Source organism: Electrona antarctica, assembly GCF_951216825.1.
Source record: "Electrona antarctica genome assembly, chromosome: 18".
Lineage (NCBI taxonomy): Eukaryota > Metazoa > Chordata > Actinopteri > Myctophiformes > Myctophidae > Electrona > Electrona antarctica.
Genome location: NC_136799.1, coordinates 28,105,905 through 28,121,582, shown reverse-complemented (window position 1 = coordinate 28,121,582; position 15,678 = coordinate 28,105,905). Strand labels below are relative to the sequence as shown.

The window sequence follows — 15,678 nt, the reverse complement described above, 5'->3', positions numbered from 1 at the left end:
CTGGGACAAAACAAAAGGAAATATTGGCGAACGCCACAGTTCAGGCACGTACTTGCAAGTACTCGCGCGCGCGCACACATGTACAAACGCACATACACACTCGGTCAACATGAATCCATGGCAGACGCGCGCGCACATGTATGATACGCGAACGCGTAAAGAAAGCCTGGAAGAAAGCAATGATTGTCTGTGACGGTGTGTGCGTGATGCTGCCAGGTGATAGATAGCCATGGACGCAGTTGGTATCCAAGGAGTGCTTTGAGGTTTATTGAACATACTATAGTGGACTGTGAACAATATTACTAGTAGTACGGGAATCTCTTGCTCTTGTAAAATAGAATGATGCATTACTCCAACTGGCTTATTGGGGTGAAAAACAGAGCATTTCTGAGAAATGCATGTAAAACGCCAGACCTGGAATGGAACAGCAGAACCTTTGACATGGACGTGAACAACAATCCACCACCTGATCGGAACACATCTGAGCTCAGCAACCATCTTTGGAAAAAAGGTAGGAGTGGATGTAATTCTTCTTTTAGCTCTGTTGGGTGTATGACATGTATATATATACATATTTTTTTCAGGCCTACAGTGCAGAATTGCTTTAACGTGGATGCTTGTACAGATAGGGCTGTACTGTAGCCTATTTGATGAACGATTCATGGATGATGGGGCATATGTGAGTGGTTTTCACAGAAACTGTTTCTTGTTTCCAAATCCACCTCAGGTCAGAGTTGAGGGCGAGGCGTGCCTGGTTACCACGGCAACGGTCAGCTAACAGGGCTTGCTAGCGGGTTAGGCTAGCCCCCTTTAAAGGCGCCCTTTGTGCATTTTGCCAGCATAACGCAGACTAAATCCGTTTGCTAATTTGCCAATGAAAACACCGTGGTGTGTTGTACAAATACGCCTGTTATGGATCATCTACATGAATGCAGTTGGTACTTCGCAGAATGGATTGTAAGTTGTAAAACTACTAGCTAACCGCTGCTCGGGTTATACGGTGGTGACAGGTCAAATAGGAGGCAGCGCACATTGAAGCAGTCTACTGTATGGTTAACGTCTGCTATCGGTCGCCGGCTGGCGACTGAAATTACATTTATTGCTTTGCTTTCACAGCACTCATCAAAACAACAATATACCGTATAATCACTGTTGAGTAAAGAACAAGGTTTAGCAGCTGTGTATCTTAACACGTATATTTGTTGTGCAGGTTACAAAATAATCAAGAAGATTGGAGAGGGTACATTTTCGGAGGTGGCGAAAACGCAAAGCCTAAAAGATGGGAAATTCTATGCGTGTAAAACGATGAAGCAACCAATTAACAGGTATTTATTTACACATCAACAAATTGTGTTTTCCTGTTGGGTTATCAAGTCTGTCAAGGCTGCTCCCTTAAATTCCCATGCTCTGCTGCTTTGTGACATGGACCCACATGGACCCTTGAAATTTGAGCCAGGAGTTTGACACCCTTATCTAATCCTATTGGATGTCAATGGTCCCTGGCCATGACCTTGTAGCGGTGAGAAGGATGTCTGTGTTTAAGACGATCTGGTGGTCCAGGACAATAATCCATGCACAGATCTTTATTGGTCACACATTTTTTATCTGGACATTTTTAATCCATCTATCTAATCCACTACTAATCTACACTTTAATGATCTATCATAGAGTAAAATTCGTATTCATTTCAATTTGTATATGGTTGCATGGGTGGAGTGACTGGAGTCCCTCGATCAGGGCTCTATTTATGTATGCCTTTCTGTTTTCTGTTAATGTGTTCCCTTGAAGGGCCAAATTAAATGTTATTAATAGTACATGTTCCCTTGCAATAGTGTGGAACAGGCTAACAACCTCAGAGAAGTCCAGGCAATGAAGAGACTCAGCCCACATGCAAACATCATTCAGCTTCATGAACTGATATTGTGAGTAACCTACTGTGTTGTTCCCCACTATGTTTTAGCAATGTAGCCTACTTGTAACAACGTCTTATATGCAATTTTAAATGTCTGTATTTTCACCATTTCTATGTATGTAATTTATGTTTGATTAAACATTTAGCGACAAAGAGACAGGAACCTTGTCCTTGATTTGTGAGCTGATGGAGATGAACATCTATGAGCTCATACAAGGTCAGTCTATGACATGTAATTGTAAATGTGTGTTCAATATGATACTGAGCTGTACTGTTGTCGGCATATTTCATGACCGCCGCAAGCCACCCAGAGCATTCATGACTACGATGTGCACGTGATGCTGCTGTAGGCGTGAAACATTCCAGACTCTCTCACCCTGTGTCCGTCAAACACCATCATTCCTATAGAGCCAAATAAAACACTGAACAAACCGAGCTGTATATTACGGACCATCAGACCGCCATTGGTCTTCTTAACGATCATCTCAAGGTATATCCCGCCAAAACCGCTGGTGAGGCAGGCAATCAGCACAGCTGCCACTCCCACGAAACGGCTGCCTCCGGATAGCGGCGTCTGCTTGGAGTAGCCTGTAGAGGCCACTGGTTCAGTGGGTCACTGGACCTGCACTACACTACACCAGCCTGTAGAGGCCACTGGTTCAGTGGGCCACTAGACCTGCACTACACTACACCAGCCATCAGCATGAGCAAGGAGAGCCACTGGTGGAGCTTGAGCATCTTTCCCAGCATGGAGACCGAGAACAGCTCCGTGATGAGGATCTTCAGCTGATACGTCACTTGGTAGGTGGCCGTGTCCAGGTTGGACAAAGCGACATAGAGCAGGTTGTTCTGCAGGACGTAGATGACTGCGGGAATGGCCAACATCATGGCTCCGCACAGGTTTGTCCACAATCTCCTTCTTCAACACGCAGTGCAGTGCAGTGACCGGACGCTGAACCGCTGCTCTCCGAGGATGAGCAGGACGCATTCTGAGCATGCCGACACCACAGCAGGGTGCGCCAGGTAGCGGGGCCCCTCCTCCTGCTTGGTGCGCGAGTAGCGCACAATGAGCGTCAGTGCCACCACCAGCGCCACTAGTGACACATATTTCTGCCAAGACCTGTAAAGCGTTATTCATAGTCTGATTTATCGGTGGTGAGGTGACCACTGCAACTACAACATGACGTCACGGAGCCGCAGTGAAAAGCAAACCACCGCTCTCCCCAGCCCTTCTCTCTGTTTTTACTCACCACCACTCCACGTTATTACAGCTCCGGTGTGAATAGGCCTTAAGACGGGGGAGACGTGACCGCCGCCTCAGACGGCTCCTCCCCCAGGCCGGTGGACATTGACAATAGGGGCACTCCACTTGCTGTGTTTGAACTCCTGGATCCGAGGCTCCCGGTTCCGATACTCTCAGCTCCAACGAACATCTGTGTTTTCCTTGTACTCCAAATCAACCTCACTTTTGCAGCCTCATTACTCTAGCATACTTTGTCGTAGAAATGTGATTTAAACTTTAGCAAGCTCACATGACTTTGGACTTTTTCGTGGTTCAATACGTAACATACCGGTATTCAATACGTTACACGTTTTTTCCGAAATCGCAGTTCAATCGCAGGCCGGTTGGCCTAATTAGAGCTCCCTTAGAGTGCGAGGCCTCATTGACTCAGAGGGTGGACACGGAAATTCTTCCCTCGGAAATCTACCAAACAAATTGTCGTCCCGGCCAAAATATTCACTTTACACGGATGTTCTTTGGTCATTTTGTAGCCACACTTGTCCAAGTTGTCCTCTTTCACACAATTTGACCACCAAAGCACAGAGACATACAGAATGTGAACTACGGCCCTTTAAGTGACACAAATGCCGTCAAGCTGCCCTATTGACCTCCATTTTATGATTCTTATGAGAAAATGATCACAAAGACAATTCTTAACATTTTTGATCGTACCAACGCATGTTGTACCTCAATATCTCTGGCCACTCCTACAGATTTTGTCAAAATCTCACAAAAATCGGTACACATGATCTCCGGACCTATCTGATTAAATCGCCACAGGCAGAATTTTAGTAGTCCGTATCGTTCGGCCGTAATCGTCGTCCGAATTTAGTGGGAGGGGCCTGTTTTACAAAAAATCACGAACGGAATGTCCAATCCATCCCAAATTTGAAGTGGTTTAATCAACCCAGAGCCAAAAGCAATTCCATTTTCATCCATAGGGGGTGCTGCAAATGCGAAAAATGTAACAGTTTGTTGCAGAAATTTGATTTTGGGGGGGATGATCACTTCTCATTGTAATGTTTTTTGTTGTTGTCCACACTGTTGAGGCTCTGAGTAGGCCTACAAGAAACATTGAAGCGTCTTCAATGTTGGCACAGCTGTATTGTAAGGGGGTGGGGGACATTTGTGGCTGAGGAACTGCAGTGCAAGGAAGGATGGGCGTACCGTACTAGGAACCTATTGCGGCCGCCTGTTGCATTTACTATGAAAATGTACATTTTTGACCGTCAGTCGTCACTCAAAATCCCCACACAAATCCCCACACACACACACGATATGTCAGAACCTGTTCTCCATATGTTGATCCTTCCCCATCCATCCTTCCTCTTCGATGTCTCCCTTTCAAACTCTAGACGGGCCTGCCCCAAAGTTATTATTGCAGCCGCGCCCGGCAGCCGGCGAAAACTAGAGTTCTCAACAGGCCCGAAAATGAAGGCCCGGCCCTCATCAAACCCTGTACACTCAAGAGAATGTCCCCGCTACCACCCTTAGATCTCCATATATGGAGCTGACCTGTTCTGACATTCCATATGTTGATCTGACCTCATCAAACCCTGTACACCCAAGACATGCTCCTTATATGACCAGTACAGAATTCATTCCATGCTGATTTGACCCCCCATGCCAAAGCGCCATCGCTCGCCCAGCAGTCTGCCGTCAACGAGGCAGATGTGTGCACGCAACCTCGCCCTACAGGGCGCTTCTCGCCCTTAGGCGTCTTATTGGTAATGTATGTGTTCTCTGTGTCCTTTGCAGGGAGACAAGCCCCACTGCCAGACAGTACTGTCAAGCAATACATGTATCAGCTTTGCAAGTCACTGGAACATATGCACAGGTCAATCCTGAAAAGATTAATTTAACGCAACGTGTAATACAAATAAACACAATCCTGAATTAAATGTGCATTGAAACTCCTGTCCTCCCTTTTTTGTCAGATGTGGGATCTTTCACCGAGATGTGAAGCCAGAAAACATTTTAATCAAAGTGAGTCTCAAGTGACCTAGAGATGTTTTCCTAGATGGGAGTCATACTAAGCACACTAATATTTTATTCCATGTTACTTTTAGAAAGATGTTCTGAAACTAGGAGACTTTGGCTCATGTAGGAGTGTGTACTCCAAGCCTCCCCACACAGAGTACATCTCCACACGCTGGTACAGAGCCCCCGAGTGTCTCCTCACTGACGGTTATTACGGCTTAAAGATGGACCTATGGAGTGCTGGTTGTGTCTTCTATGAGATCATTAGGTACCTTTCCTGGGGGTCCTGGGGGAGTATGCCAAGACTGTAGTAATTAAATATGCTTACAGATCAGGGTGGAATTCAGGGAAAGGCTGAGGTATGCATGAGCTAACGCCAAAGGGAATTGAATGGCCTTATGCTTAAATTTAATTAATCCTTAGCATATTCTCAGAAATGAATAAAATGATTAAGTGTATTCCTTTTTATTGCCTTGGGCTGCTGCCCAGTCTCATTGTAGCTGCAGGCTACAGATGACATTTAAATTAAATGCCTTTGTTGTTGCAGACAGATAATATTGTCGCTATATATTTCAGCTTGAACCCATTGTTTCCTGGAACTAATGAATTGGACCAGGTTTCCAAGATCCACAATGTCTTAGGAACACCAGACAGCACTCTGCTTCACAAGTTTAAACAGTAAGTTTTTATATATTTCTTCCATAATCTCCAATGGTCTTCTGGTTAGAAAAGAGACATCCATATACCCATACAAATCAAACTTATTCTGTGTGGATAAAAAACAAAATAACATACCTCATTGTCATTGTTCTTTTGGATGTCTGGTAGGTCCAGGGCGATGCGTTTCGACTTCCCCCCTAAGAAGGGCACTGGCCTCTCCAGATTATTACCTCAATGTCCTGCCCCAGCTCTGTCACTGCTTTATCAAATGCTTGCCTATGACCCTGATGAACGCATCACTGCAGAAACAGCACTGCAACACACATACTTCAGGGATGTCAGGTAGTTTCAACTTTTTTCTTTTTTCAGTTAAACTTGGAATAGGTGAACATGTAGTTACATATTATCATGTACAGTATACAAATGCACAAGTGTGTGTAATCACATTTCCTTATTTACTGAATGTTGACTTTGGAGATAGATATTATTGCATGTCCACATGTGCCATTTAACAACAGACTTAACTGTAAAATACAAAGGCTCAGATACTGTAGATTGCATTATGTAAAACATGGTCTCTACTTCTGCAGGTTAACAGAGAGAAGAACTGAGAATCTTCTCAGGGTTATTGGGACGGTAGATGCAGGAGAGCGTGGTGGAACACCAAATTCTGTAGATCACATCTGGCGGCCCGCAAGACATGGCAGACAAGTGAGGGCAAGACATATGAGGAAGGCATCATTCATAAGTGTAAGACAGTCAATCAAATTATGACTTTGTATAGTGAGGAAAGAGTGAGCAATTTCTCACTCTTTATTTTTGCAAATAAGTGCTACCACTTTATTCCTTTCACAGCACAATATAAAGCATGTAGCAGAACCCCTCATCAGACGAAATGCCCCTCACTATCCCGCAGAGTTACCCAAACTCAACATGGTGGTACCAGGCCCACAGACCACGTATGCAGTCCCCACTATGCCTGCTCTAACCATCACCCACAGAGGCTCATTGCCAGCCATCACGTCCAAGAAGTGCCACCCGCGGTTGTCTAAGGTAATAAATACTAATAGTCAAGCACCAGACACACACATTTCCACTACCGAACATAATCACCCGTAGAACAAGATTTCACCTGCAATTTGTTTAAAAAGAAAACAAAATGAATTCAGTTGATAATGAATAGCCCCACCCATCATGTCCACAAGCATTTTCCCAGTTCAGGCAGGTGCTTTCGATAGTGGTTTGTTGATCTGTCATCCAGTCTGTATTTCCTCTCCCCACAGCCCAGAGATGAGTCACACCACTCGGCTTTCAAGAATTACTACATGCCACCTCTGGATCGGAAGCGTGGAGGCTACTGAGAGCCAAAAAAAAGCCTCCCAGCCTTTCACTGGAGAACTGTTTCTATGGAACAAGAGACCGGCACACTGGTGTAAATAATCCTCATTCATCCGCTTGTTTGGAATGTTTAGAAGACAGGACACTTCTCCTGCTGTCTTTGAATAGTAATTCAAACAAGCTCAATGCTAAGAGGAATAAGGAAATGAAGACCTTGAAGTGCATCACCTTCAAAGTTACAACTACTATCAGTACATGTAACCCGATTTGTACAGTCAACAGATACAATTCAATGACAATGCATTCAAGCAATACCTGGTGCTGTCAAACAATTGTAATTTTGCATTACCCAGAAATGGTCTCCACTTAAAAGGCCACTTCACCCCTTTTGCAACCAGATGTTATTTTAATGATGTCTGGGAGACAAGAAACACTTTCCTGGGGTTTTTGTGTGGGTAATTTGTGTTTTTAGATATTTTAGTATTTCAAAGTGGCTGTGATGTCATGGACACTGGTCTCACTGCTGGATTATTGCAATTACCATAATGCTTTGCTGCACTCACCCCACCTTGTGGATAGGGGCATGGCTGTCTTACCAAAGATGGTCTATGTATGAAGATGGGCGAACTTCATTGGAGCCACTAGTGGCGAAATGGTACACAAAGCCTACAAAATGGTCTCCTAAATATAGTAGGCGTGGTTTGCTTCTCCCCGACCTCCCCCAGGCTGACAACACTGACATGTGGATGAGCATTGAGAGCATATGGCAAATGTCATGACTCCCATTTCCCAAATCAGCCCGCATCAACCAAGAGAGTCTAAGACAGTTATGGAAAAATATATTATTAAGCATTGGAACACACATTTTATTTCACTTTTAATAATGTCCATTCATTTCACGTTATAATATTCACATATTGTCATCTTAAATATGGGGCCAGGCCAGAGCCCCCTGTGTGTTGTCCGTCAAATTGCAGATGGACAGAGAGAGGCTTCCGGACTCCTCTCAAATCTCACGAGTTTGTTGCTGGGATAAATAAATGTCGATAAAGTAGATTTGTCTCGCTAAAAGAAGCCATTTTAGTATGAATATCTTGTAAATATTGTGTGCCTTGTGATGATTTGGTCCAGTATTTAGTTGTGACCATGGAGTTAAGGAAGGGTTCATAAGCTGTGTTCACATTCATTCTCCCATTGGAAATGAATAGACTCCATTCTTCCCGTCTCCTAATATTGTCCCTGCCCTTCACGCAGATACAGGAAGTAAAGTAGAGTTTAACTAATTTTCCTCCTGGGTCTTACAGAGACATGTAGTGCAGGAAGGAAGTGAGACCAGTGTCCATGACATCACTGGCACTTTGAAATACTAAAATATCTAAAAACAAATTACCCATATAAAAACCCCCAGGAAAGTGTTTGTCCCATTAAACAGTTCATGTTTACAGTGGCTTAGAAGTACAGCAATTTGAGCTTAAAATAAGCTAAGCAATAAGTATAGAACACAATATCGCTTTTCTAATTTAGTTAATTGGTGTAATCTTAAATTAATGTGCAACAATAATCGAGTTAATTGGTGTTAATCTTATATTAAGGATATGTGCTGCGTTTCACACAGCTCTGAATCCATTTTAGTGACACTTATAAAAGACAACTGCCTAGTGTAGAGTAATACACAGCATAAACATTCACAATATCATGCTTCAGATAGAAGCAACATAGTACTTGTATATCCAAATGTACTGTATGTTCAAAGGAAGGATAAATTGGCCAGGGATTTCATACCTGCAGTACTTGTTCATTTATAGACCAACTCAATCTGCACATTTCTTTGATTGTAAATGGTGTAATGGCATCACTAACCTCCAACATACCCCGATCTTATTTTGAATATTCTCATGAACTGTCAACACAAAAAGTAATGTAACAGAACACGTTTGAGAATTGTATGCATTTTTTTTTATTAATAAAACTATAAAGGTCTATTCATATTAATTAAAACTATATTCACTTCATCTTTCTGTCTCCCAGTTGGTGTGTAGGGTCATTGAACTCTTAATGGTGATTGGTTGGTAATAATCACAAAATTACCATTCACAAAAAAACCATATCAAACATAGTATCAAATTTAAAATGCCCTGATGATTACTTAACTCAAGTGTGGATGGCTGAGCATGATCCCCAGTCCCCACTTCAGAAATGCCTTCTTTTGGGACAGAGTTGAAAGGAGAGAGCCTGTATCAAGTCGAGGCAGATCAGCACGATTTCCTGTGCTTCATAGACTTCCACACTTGACCGTACCTTTGTATGACTTCTGCACATTTGCAGAGAAGTACAAGTATTTTAGCCATGTATTTCAGCCATGTGTTAAAAAAAATACAATAAATGTGGGTTAATCATGGAATGGAAGGAATAAAGAACAGAAACATGTGTATTCAAGATTATTTTAATATTATTAATATGTATACTTTAGGGTTTAGAAATATAACTATTAATGACAAAACTTCCACTGGAGTAATGATCATTTGCTTAGCGCCCTCCCCATCAAATCACTGAATTACAATATACACATTATGTTACAGAGCAGATTTAAATCTGAAAATAATATTAAAATAAATGCTCAATAGATAAGGTTTTTTAATCATTTTCTTCACCTACTGTATTAGCCGTCTGTGAGTTCTGAGCACACCCAAACAATTTAAAGCCATTTTCTTCTAAACTAATTTAAGTGCAAACAATTATTTTTTTCTTTAAAAAGACTATGATTGCAGCATCCAGCTTTATAGATTCAGGTTTCGAGACCGAGGATGATGAAGCCAAGTGCAACAAGGCAGTCCTCAACCCTCCTTTTTTGTTCCATTCTAGTAGTTATAAAACAAACATAGCTAACAAAATCAGTGCAAAGTTGTTGATGGGAATTTTCTAGTCATCTGTCCACATTATGTGGAGATGCAAATTCTTATGATGCCCATGCACTTGGTTATAAAAAGGACAGTTCACCCAATATTCATATTTTAGTCAATAAGGTAACTCTCAGCCCCAGAGCCTAGGCCAATGCACCAGGTTAAAAAGGGTTAACAGTACACGTTATGAAAACAGAATGAACTGTCCCTTTATTCTCAAGCCACAATTGACCGGTTTGCATCTAACAAAGCCAAGCTTGAATTCCAGAGGAGGGGTGGGTGGGGGGGAGGGGGGAGATCTGAGTCAGAAATAAAAACATTGTAAAACTTCTCGAGAGACAACACATTAGCAAAATAGTCCAAAATTGCACCACACCAATCTCTTGCTCCATTCATCCTCTAGTCTAGGTCAAGTGAGATGAAAATAATAATGCAATTAACATAACATGGGGAGGGAAGGGGGAGTGAAAGAAAAAGAAAACTTGCAATGCTTGCGGGGTGAAGAGCAGCACCAGACTCTGGGTTGCAGGGTTCTTTAGCAGCAGAAATATTGTGGCTATACTACTGTTCCACTGGGAGAGCTGGCTTGGTTTTGGGATGACAATAAACCCTGGAAAAGGAAAACAAGGAGATTTGCATTGGGAAAGTTCACAAAGGAAAAAAGTCAAGCAACAAATAATTAATAAAAAGAAAAAAGAAAAATGGTTGCCTGGTCTTCTTCACCCTCTCCTACTTTGTTGAAAGGCCTGTGCACAGCAGTGAAAGTGGATGCTGATAAGAGTAGAGCTAAGCCTAATACTGTCTTTCAGAGGATTGCTTGAGAGAGGTCCCTGTGTAATCAACATTTTATGACTGAGCCACTGCTGGTAATGCACAATAGATTGACTAATCTTGATAGTGCTTGATAAATTCTAGATGCAATGACTATTGACTATATAGCGCATCACTCAAGCAAGTCCTCTCAAACACAGGCAATATGCAAGTATACAATAAATGCATACCCATATTGGGCTGTAAGCATTTGGCACAGCATTTGCAGAAATTTGTTTGGCAAATACAAAGGCCTTTGCATGAAAGCCAAACGCATAGGCAATCGGACAACCACTTTTTTGGTCTGTGCTGCTGCTAGGAATTGTGTGCAATTATTTTAAGTTAATGAACACAGCTGATCTTTTCCCTCCTATAAAGCCTACACAAGAAGTGCCCAATATTATAGAGTGAATATATTTTCTTACCCTCTGTTAGATTTGAAACTTAGGCCTAAAAGGTTTGCATGGGAAAGCAGATGTACATGAAAGTTTTACATGTTAAGATTACTAGACTCATCTGCCTGAGAAGTCTTAACTCTACGCCTACAAAATGCTACTCAAAATGTCCACACTTTATTGTAAGGTTTAAGAATACATCTTGTTGCTCAGGTACATCCAGAGCAAATGCCATCTAAGAAGATGATCAGCACTTCTTCGCATTGAAATTCCGCACATTTTCTACATTAAAAAGAACTTACCACTTTGCCAGGTCTTGCCCATGTGCAAATAAATCCCTCCTGACAAGCAGTCACTAAACAGTCCTCTAAAAATATGAGTACAGTCAGTCTCTCGTGTGCTATCTTTTTACAGATGAGCGGCTCCAGTAGGGGTACGTCCTCCATACGTGGGCACAGCAGCGTGCCCAGTGTCTTAGCAGGGTCCGTTTTGGTTTTGGTCAGCAGGTTGAGCTTGTCGCTGCTCTTGCTGCTGATGTGGCCCATGCTGTGGTTGCGTTTGTGGTCCTTCTCATGGTGGCGCTCCTTCCGGTCGTGGAGTGACAGCGTGGCAAACTTGCTCACACCCGTGGCGATGGCACTGTCCATTATTCCACTGCCGAGTCCACCAACTACACCACCGCTGCTGGCCTTGTTAGTGTTGTTTGCCGTCGTGGTAGCAGCTCCAGCCGAGTGTGGCAAGCTGTTTGAGCGTGGTAAAGTGGCTGGAAGGGAGTTTACACCAGGCGTATTGGCACTGGTATTGTTGCCGTTAGTAGCGTTACTAGGGTTGTTAGTGAGTATTGTGGCGCCCGGAGGAGGGCTAGTAGCGTTCATGACATTAGTGTGTGTCCGTGTCCGCGAGAGTGGGAGGTGGGGGAAGAGAATGTCCTCTGTGAGATCCCATAGGCACAGCTGAGTGTCCTGGCCCACCGAGCCAAACCGGTAAGTTACGCTCACAGGCCGGCTGTCTGTGGAGTTGCGCTTGGAGAGCCGAGACTGTGTGCTGTTCGCCCTGTCTCGCCCAAAGTGGATCATCTGATCCTGAAAGTCCTCGTCACTGCCACTAAACTCCATGGGGTCACTCTCTTCCACGCTGGTAGTGTAGTGATCAAACGCCACTACACTCACCCATGACTTGTGGCCGTGACCACGGGCGATGACCCGACAATCCAGGAACGACCACACCGTCACAAGGTCGTCCTCACCGCCCGCAACAATGTACTTTCCATCCGGACTCCAGCATACGCACAACAAACCGCCAAAGTAGCTCTTCATGGTGCCGTGGAGCTCCACCGCGTCAAAGTTGAACACCCGTAGGAAGCCATCTTGACTTACACAGGCTAGGAACTTCCCATCGGGAGAGAAGGCAAACTCATTCAGTGCCCCCTCTCCCACTGTCCATTTGAGGAGAGGGTTCCGTGTGGATTTGCTCTTACACGTGTGCACAGAGTAGTTTTCTCCCTGCTTGAGGAGCTGGTAGTGTGGAGCCGTGGTGCCACAGGTGTGTTCCACGTTGTACAGGTACATGCTCCCGCTGGCGTGGGAGACCAGGAACAGGCTCTCGGAGCCTGGCACCCATTTCACACATGTTACTTTGGACTTGTCTATTAGTCTCTGTGGGGAGGGAGGGAGAAAGGATGGGGGGGGGGGGGGATGATAGGGATTGAGAAAATGAGGGAGGAAAACACAATGTCAAGTTATATTATAAAGACACAGGACGAACCATGCACTGAACTAATAATGATCATGTCTACTTCCATATCACTAGAAGCCCGAAGCCCAAGTGTTTTGTTCCAAAGTTTATATAGGGAAAATAAAACCACAGTAGTAGTGTAGTGGAATTGTTACATCACATAAATACATTTTGAAATTGGTAGCACAAGTGCTACCAAGTAAAAAAGTTAATTTCGAGCCCTGAGTCAGATTGATTATATCAGTCATTTTTGTCCAGCACTGAAAACTGCCAGTACAGAACCTGGTCTCAAATGGAGGCAGTGCGACTCTAGATAAAGTAAAAAATCTGACCCGTCTGACGTGAGTAGTGCTGCACTGCACTGCACTGCCTGTGTGTGTGTGTCTGTGTTAAGCTGTGCAACGGTGACACTTGATGGTGAACAGACGCTATAAGGCTATTTTCGTGCTTGGACAGAGACAGACCCAGGGACACACATAGCCGTCTATAGGAGTGGTTGCACCACTCAAAAAAGGTGTGATCAGTCTCTGATGTTGAAAAGTGCAGCTTTACTTTCTTCTTCCAAAACGTACTTCCTCATTGAAGAGTTTGCTGGTCTCCTTCTTGATGGGGTCAATCAGCTGCACCTGTCCTGCTGAGAACCCCACCAGCAGGGACACGCTCTCCGCTGTGGCAGTGAGGTGGTTGAAGTCATGGCAGGTAGGCTGTGTTCCCTTGTAGATACGCTTATCTATAGGCTTGCTCAAGTCAGCAGCCTGCAGAGATTGAACAGAACAGACACGCACCCACATCAAGTTGGTGGATCTAACGGAAGTCAGTAACCTTCTGTTAAAAAAAAGGCATGGATGCACTTTATCTTGAATACAAGTGAAACAAAGCAATCAGCACCTCAAAATAAGCATACAGTAGAACAACAGGATTGTATCTTATGTAGCCTAATCGTTTAACAATAATATTGTGCTGCCTGCAATATATAAATGTCTAGGCTGGCATCCAGATAACGCCCATATATAACAAGTCTGCTGGTTAATGATTCACAGGTTACACCTTCAGTGGAATGGAACATACTTCCAGTGGAAGATGACTAAGTTCTTCCTCTGGTTTTGTTAGATCATGTAACAGTACAATACTTCCAATCCTGGCCAATGGCTTTCCGAAACAGACAATCTCATACAGGTAGTTCAAAGAGCCTACAAGCAAGTTACAAAACATTACATCAGTCATTACTGTCTGTTATATGTGCAATGCTATGATGCTATGCCATGTCACCAAATAAACAATAAATTAAGGTTGTACTCAAAGGAATATGTACATAAGCCATTGATTGTGTTCCCTGGATTCAGTCTACCGTATAAAACAGGGGTCAGTCTTCTTTCTCAACTTAATAGGAAGAGTGTCTAAGACAGAGATAGTCAATCACTTCCCTGCTCCACTTTTACACGTTTTATATAACATTTGGCAGTAGCAAACACTACCCGTCTGCAAGAATGCCAAGTGAGGCATATTGTGCAATTTGAATGGGTAGTTAGCAAGGAGTTTCTTTGGTCTTACTTATAAAGATAACCTATAGCACCAGTAGAAACAAAGTGAGCATGATCAGCAACCTACCATAACATTACATCCTTAGAATGAGCCACAGCAAAACACTGAATTCATACAATTTGTGGTAGTGATCCGTCCGCATTTAGGCAACGGGCAGACCTGTATTCAACCAACATCATCAACGTCACATCAATTCTGAGCTGAAGTGACACGCCGACAGGTGGTATTTCACAGTCAAATCCCAAGCTGGCGTTAAAAGTCAAATTGTATGTTTTAGTCTAGTTGTCAATCAGATTCTAACAGAGTACATACATCATGGACTGAAATCCAGATAGATCGAGGCCAACGTCAAAGGTGGCCTCTATCTATCTGGATTTATACTCCGGCGTACCACGGTGTGTGATGGCCAACCAACACAAGAACTGATGTACAAGCGATGGCGAAGCAAAAAAACGCGTCGCGGGATGCGATCATGCGACGCATGTAGTAGATCAGCTCGTCGTACGACACACACACACACACACACACACACACACACACACACACACACACACACACACACACAGAGTTGACGTTAGCTTATCCAGGAGCTTGTTAGCTCTGGTAGCTTTCAAAGTCAAACGCGTCAAAACAAAATAGAGTACCTCCGAAAACAACACTACACCTCAGATAAACCAGCACGTTTGTCTTTTAATATTCGATGCTGTTGACACCGCGATGTTGTTTGCCGTGTGCCGCTGCCTGCGAGCCGAAAACGTTTACCTTTCGGACGCCTTTGTAGATGTAGAAGTAGAGCTCACGGCCCACATTGAAGCAGACCCTGTCGCCGTTGCCCGACTGGTCGTTGACGTTGACGAAGGACACTTTGACGGGGTTGGAGCCCTGCGAGTTGAACGGCACCCGGTTGGGCCGGCTGTACTCGGAGTGCGTGAGGAGTTTGTAGACGCCTTCCCGGGTGGTGAACTGAGTTTTAATTTCGTTCATCTCCTTCCCTCCTCCTCCTCCGCCTCCCTCCGCCGCCATCTTTGAAAATTAAACATTCATCCTTTTCCTCGTCGTCGCGCCCGCGCGCGGGGTCTTTACGCACGCAGCGGAGTGCGTGCGCGCCCCCGCTTCTCCCACACC

The 15,678-nt window shown here is 43.9% G+C and overlaps 2 protein-coding genes across 3 annotated transcripts; one reads left to right on the top strand and one right to left on the bottom strand.

Moving 5' to 3' along the window:
* The first annotated feature begins 105 nt into the window (after positions 1 to 105).
* On the top strand, positions 106 to 11,325 carry mok (MOK protein kinase). 2 transcript variants are annotated; one of them, XM_079527885.1, is made up of 12 exons: positions 106 to 511; positions 1,211 to 1,325; positions 1,833 to 1,922; positions 2,059 to 2,129; positions 4,953 to 5,031; positions 5,132 to 5,180; positions 5,264 to 5,442; positions 5,751 to 5,852; positions 6,003 to 6,176; positions 6,425 to 6,584; positions 6,690 to 6,887; positions 7,118 to 11,325. In XM_079527885.1, exons 1-12 carry the CDS (start codon positions 340 to 342, stop codon positions 7,193 to 7,195), a joined length of 1,467 nt encoding a protein of 488 aa, XP_079384011.1. In that variant the 5' UTR covers positions 106 to 339; the 3' UTR covers positions 7,196 to 11,325. The 2 variants fall into 2 exon arrangements, with proteins under 2 accessions (XP_079384011.1, XP_079384012.1); XM_079527886.1 differs by lacking the exon at positions 106 to 511 and adding an exon at positions 871 to 957.
* On the bottom strand, positions 9,600 to 15,610 carry wdr20a (WD repeat domain 20a). Its single transcript, XM_079527884.1, has 4 exons — positions 15,316 to 15,610; positions 13,584 to 13,766; positions 11,580 to 12,932; positions 9,600 to 10,682 (listed from the first exon to the last, which is right to left on the bottom strand). The coding sequence occupies exons 1-4, from the start codon at positions 15,574 to 15,576 to the stop codon at positions 10,629 to 10,631; spliced, it is 1,851 nt and encodes a 616-aa protein (XP_079384010.1). The 5' UTR covers positions 15,577 to 15,610; the 3' UTR covers positions 9,600 to 10,628.
* Positions 15,611 to 15,678: the final 68 nt, after the last annotated feature.

What these genes read in the sequence shown, in the direction of transcription:
- mok (XM_079527885.1), top strand. Translation starts at nt 340, where the DNA reads ATGATGCATTACTCCAACTGGCTTATTGGGGTGAAAAACAGAGCATTT. An exon ending in CAACCATCTTTGGAAAAAAG is followed by an intron (nt 512 to 1,210) that starts GTAGGAGTGGAT and finishes TTTGTTGTGCAG; the next exon opens with GTTACAAAATAATCAAGAAG. An exon ending in CATCTATGAGCTCATACAAG is followed by an intron (nt 2,130 to 4,952) that starts GTCAGTCTATGA and finishes TGTCCTTTGCAG; the next exon opens with GGAGACAAGCCCCACTGCCA.
- wdr20a (XM_079527884.1), bottom strand. Translation starts at nt 15,576, where the DNA reads ATGGCGGCGGAGGGAGGCGGAGGAGGAGGAGGGAAGGAGATGAACGAA. An exon ending in GCAAACTCTTCAATGAGGAA is followed by an intron (nt 12,933 to 13,583) that starts GTACGTTTTGGA and finishes CCCTCCCCACAG; the next exon opens with AGACTAATAGACAAGTCCAA. An exon ending in GGGCAAGACCTGGCAAAGTG is followed by an intron (nt 10,683 to 11,579) that starts GTAAGTTCTTTT and finishes TTCCTTTTCCAG; the next exon opens with GGTTTATTGTCATCCCAAAA.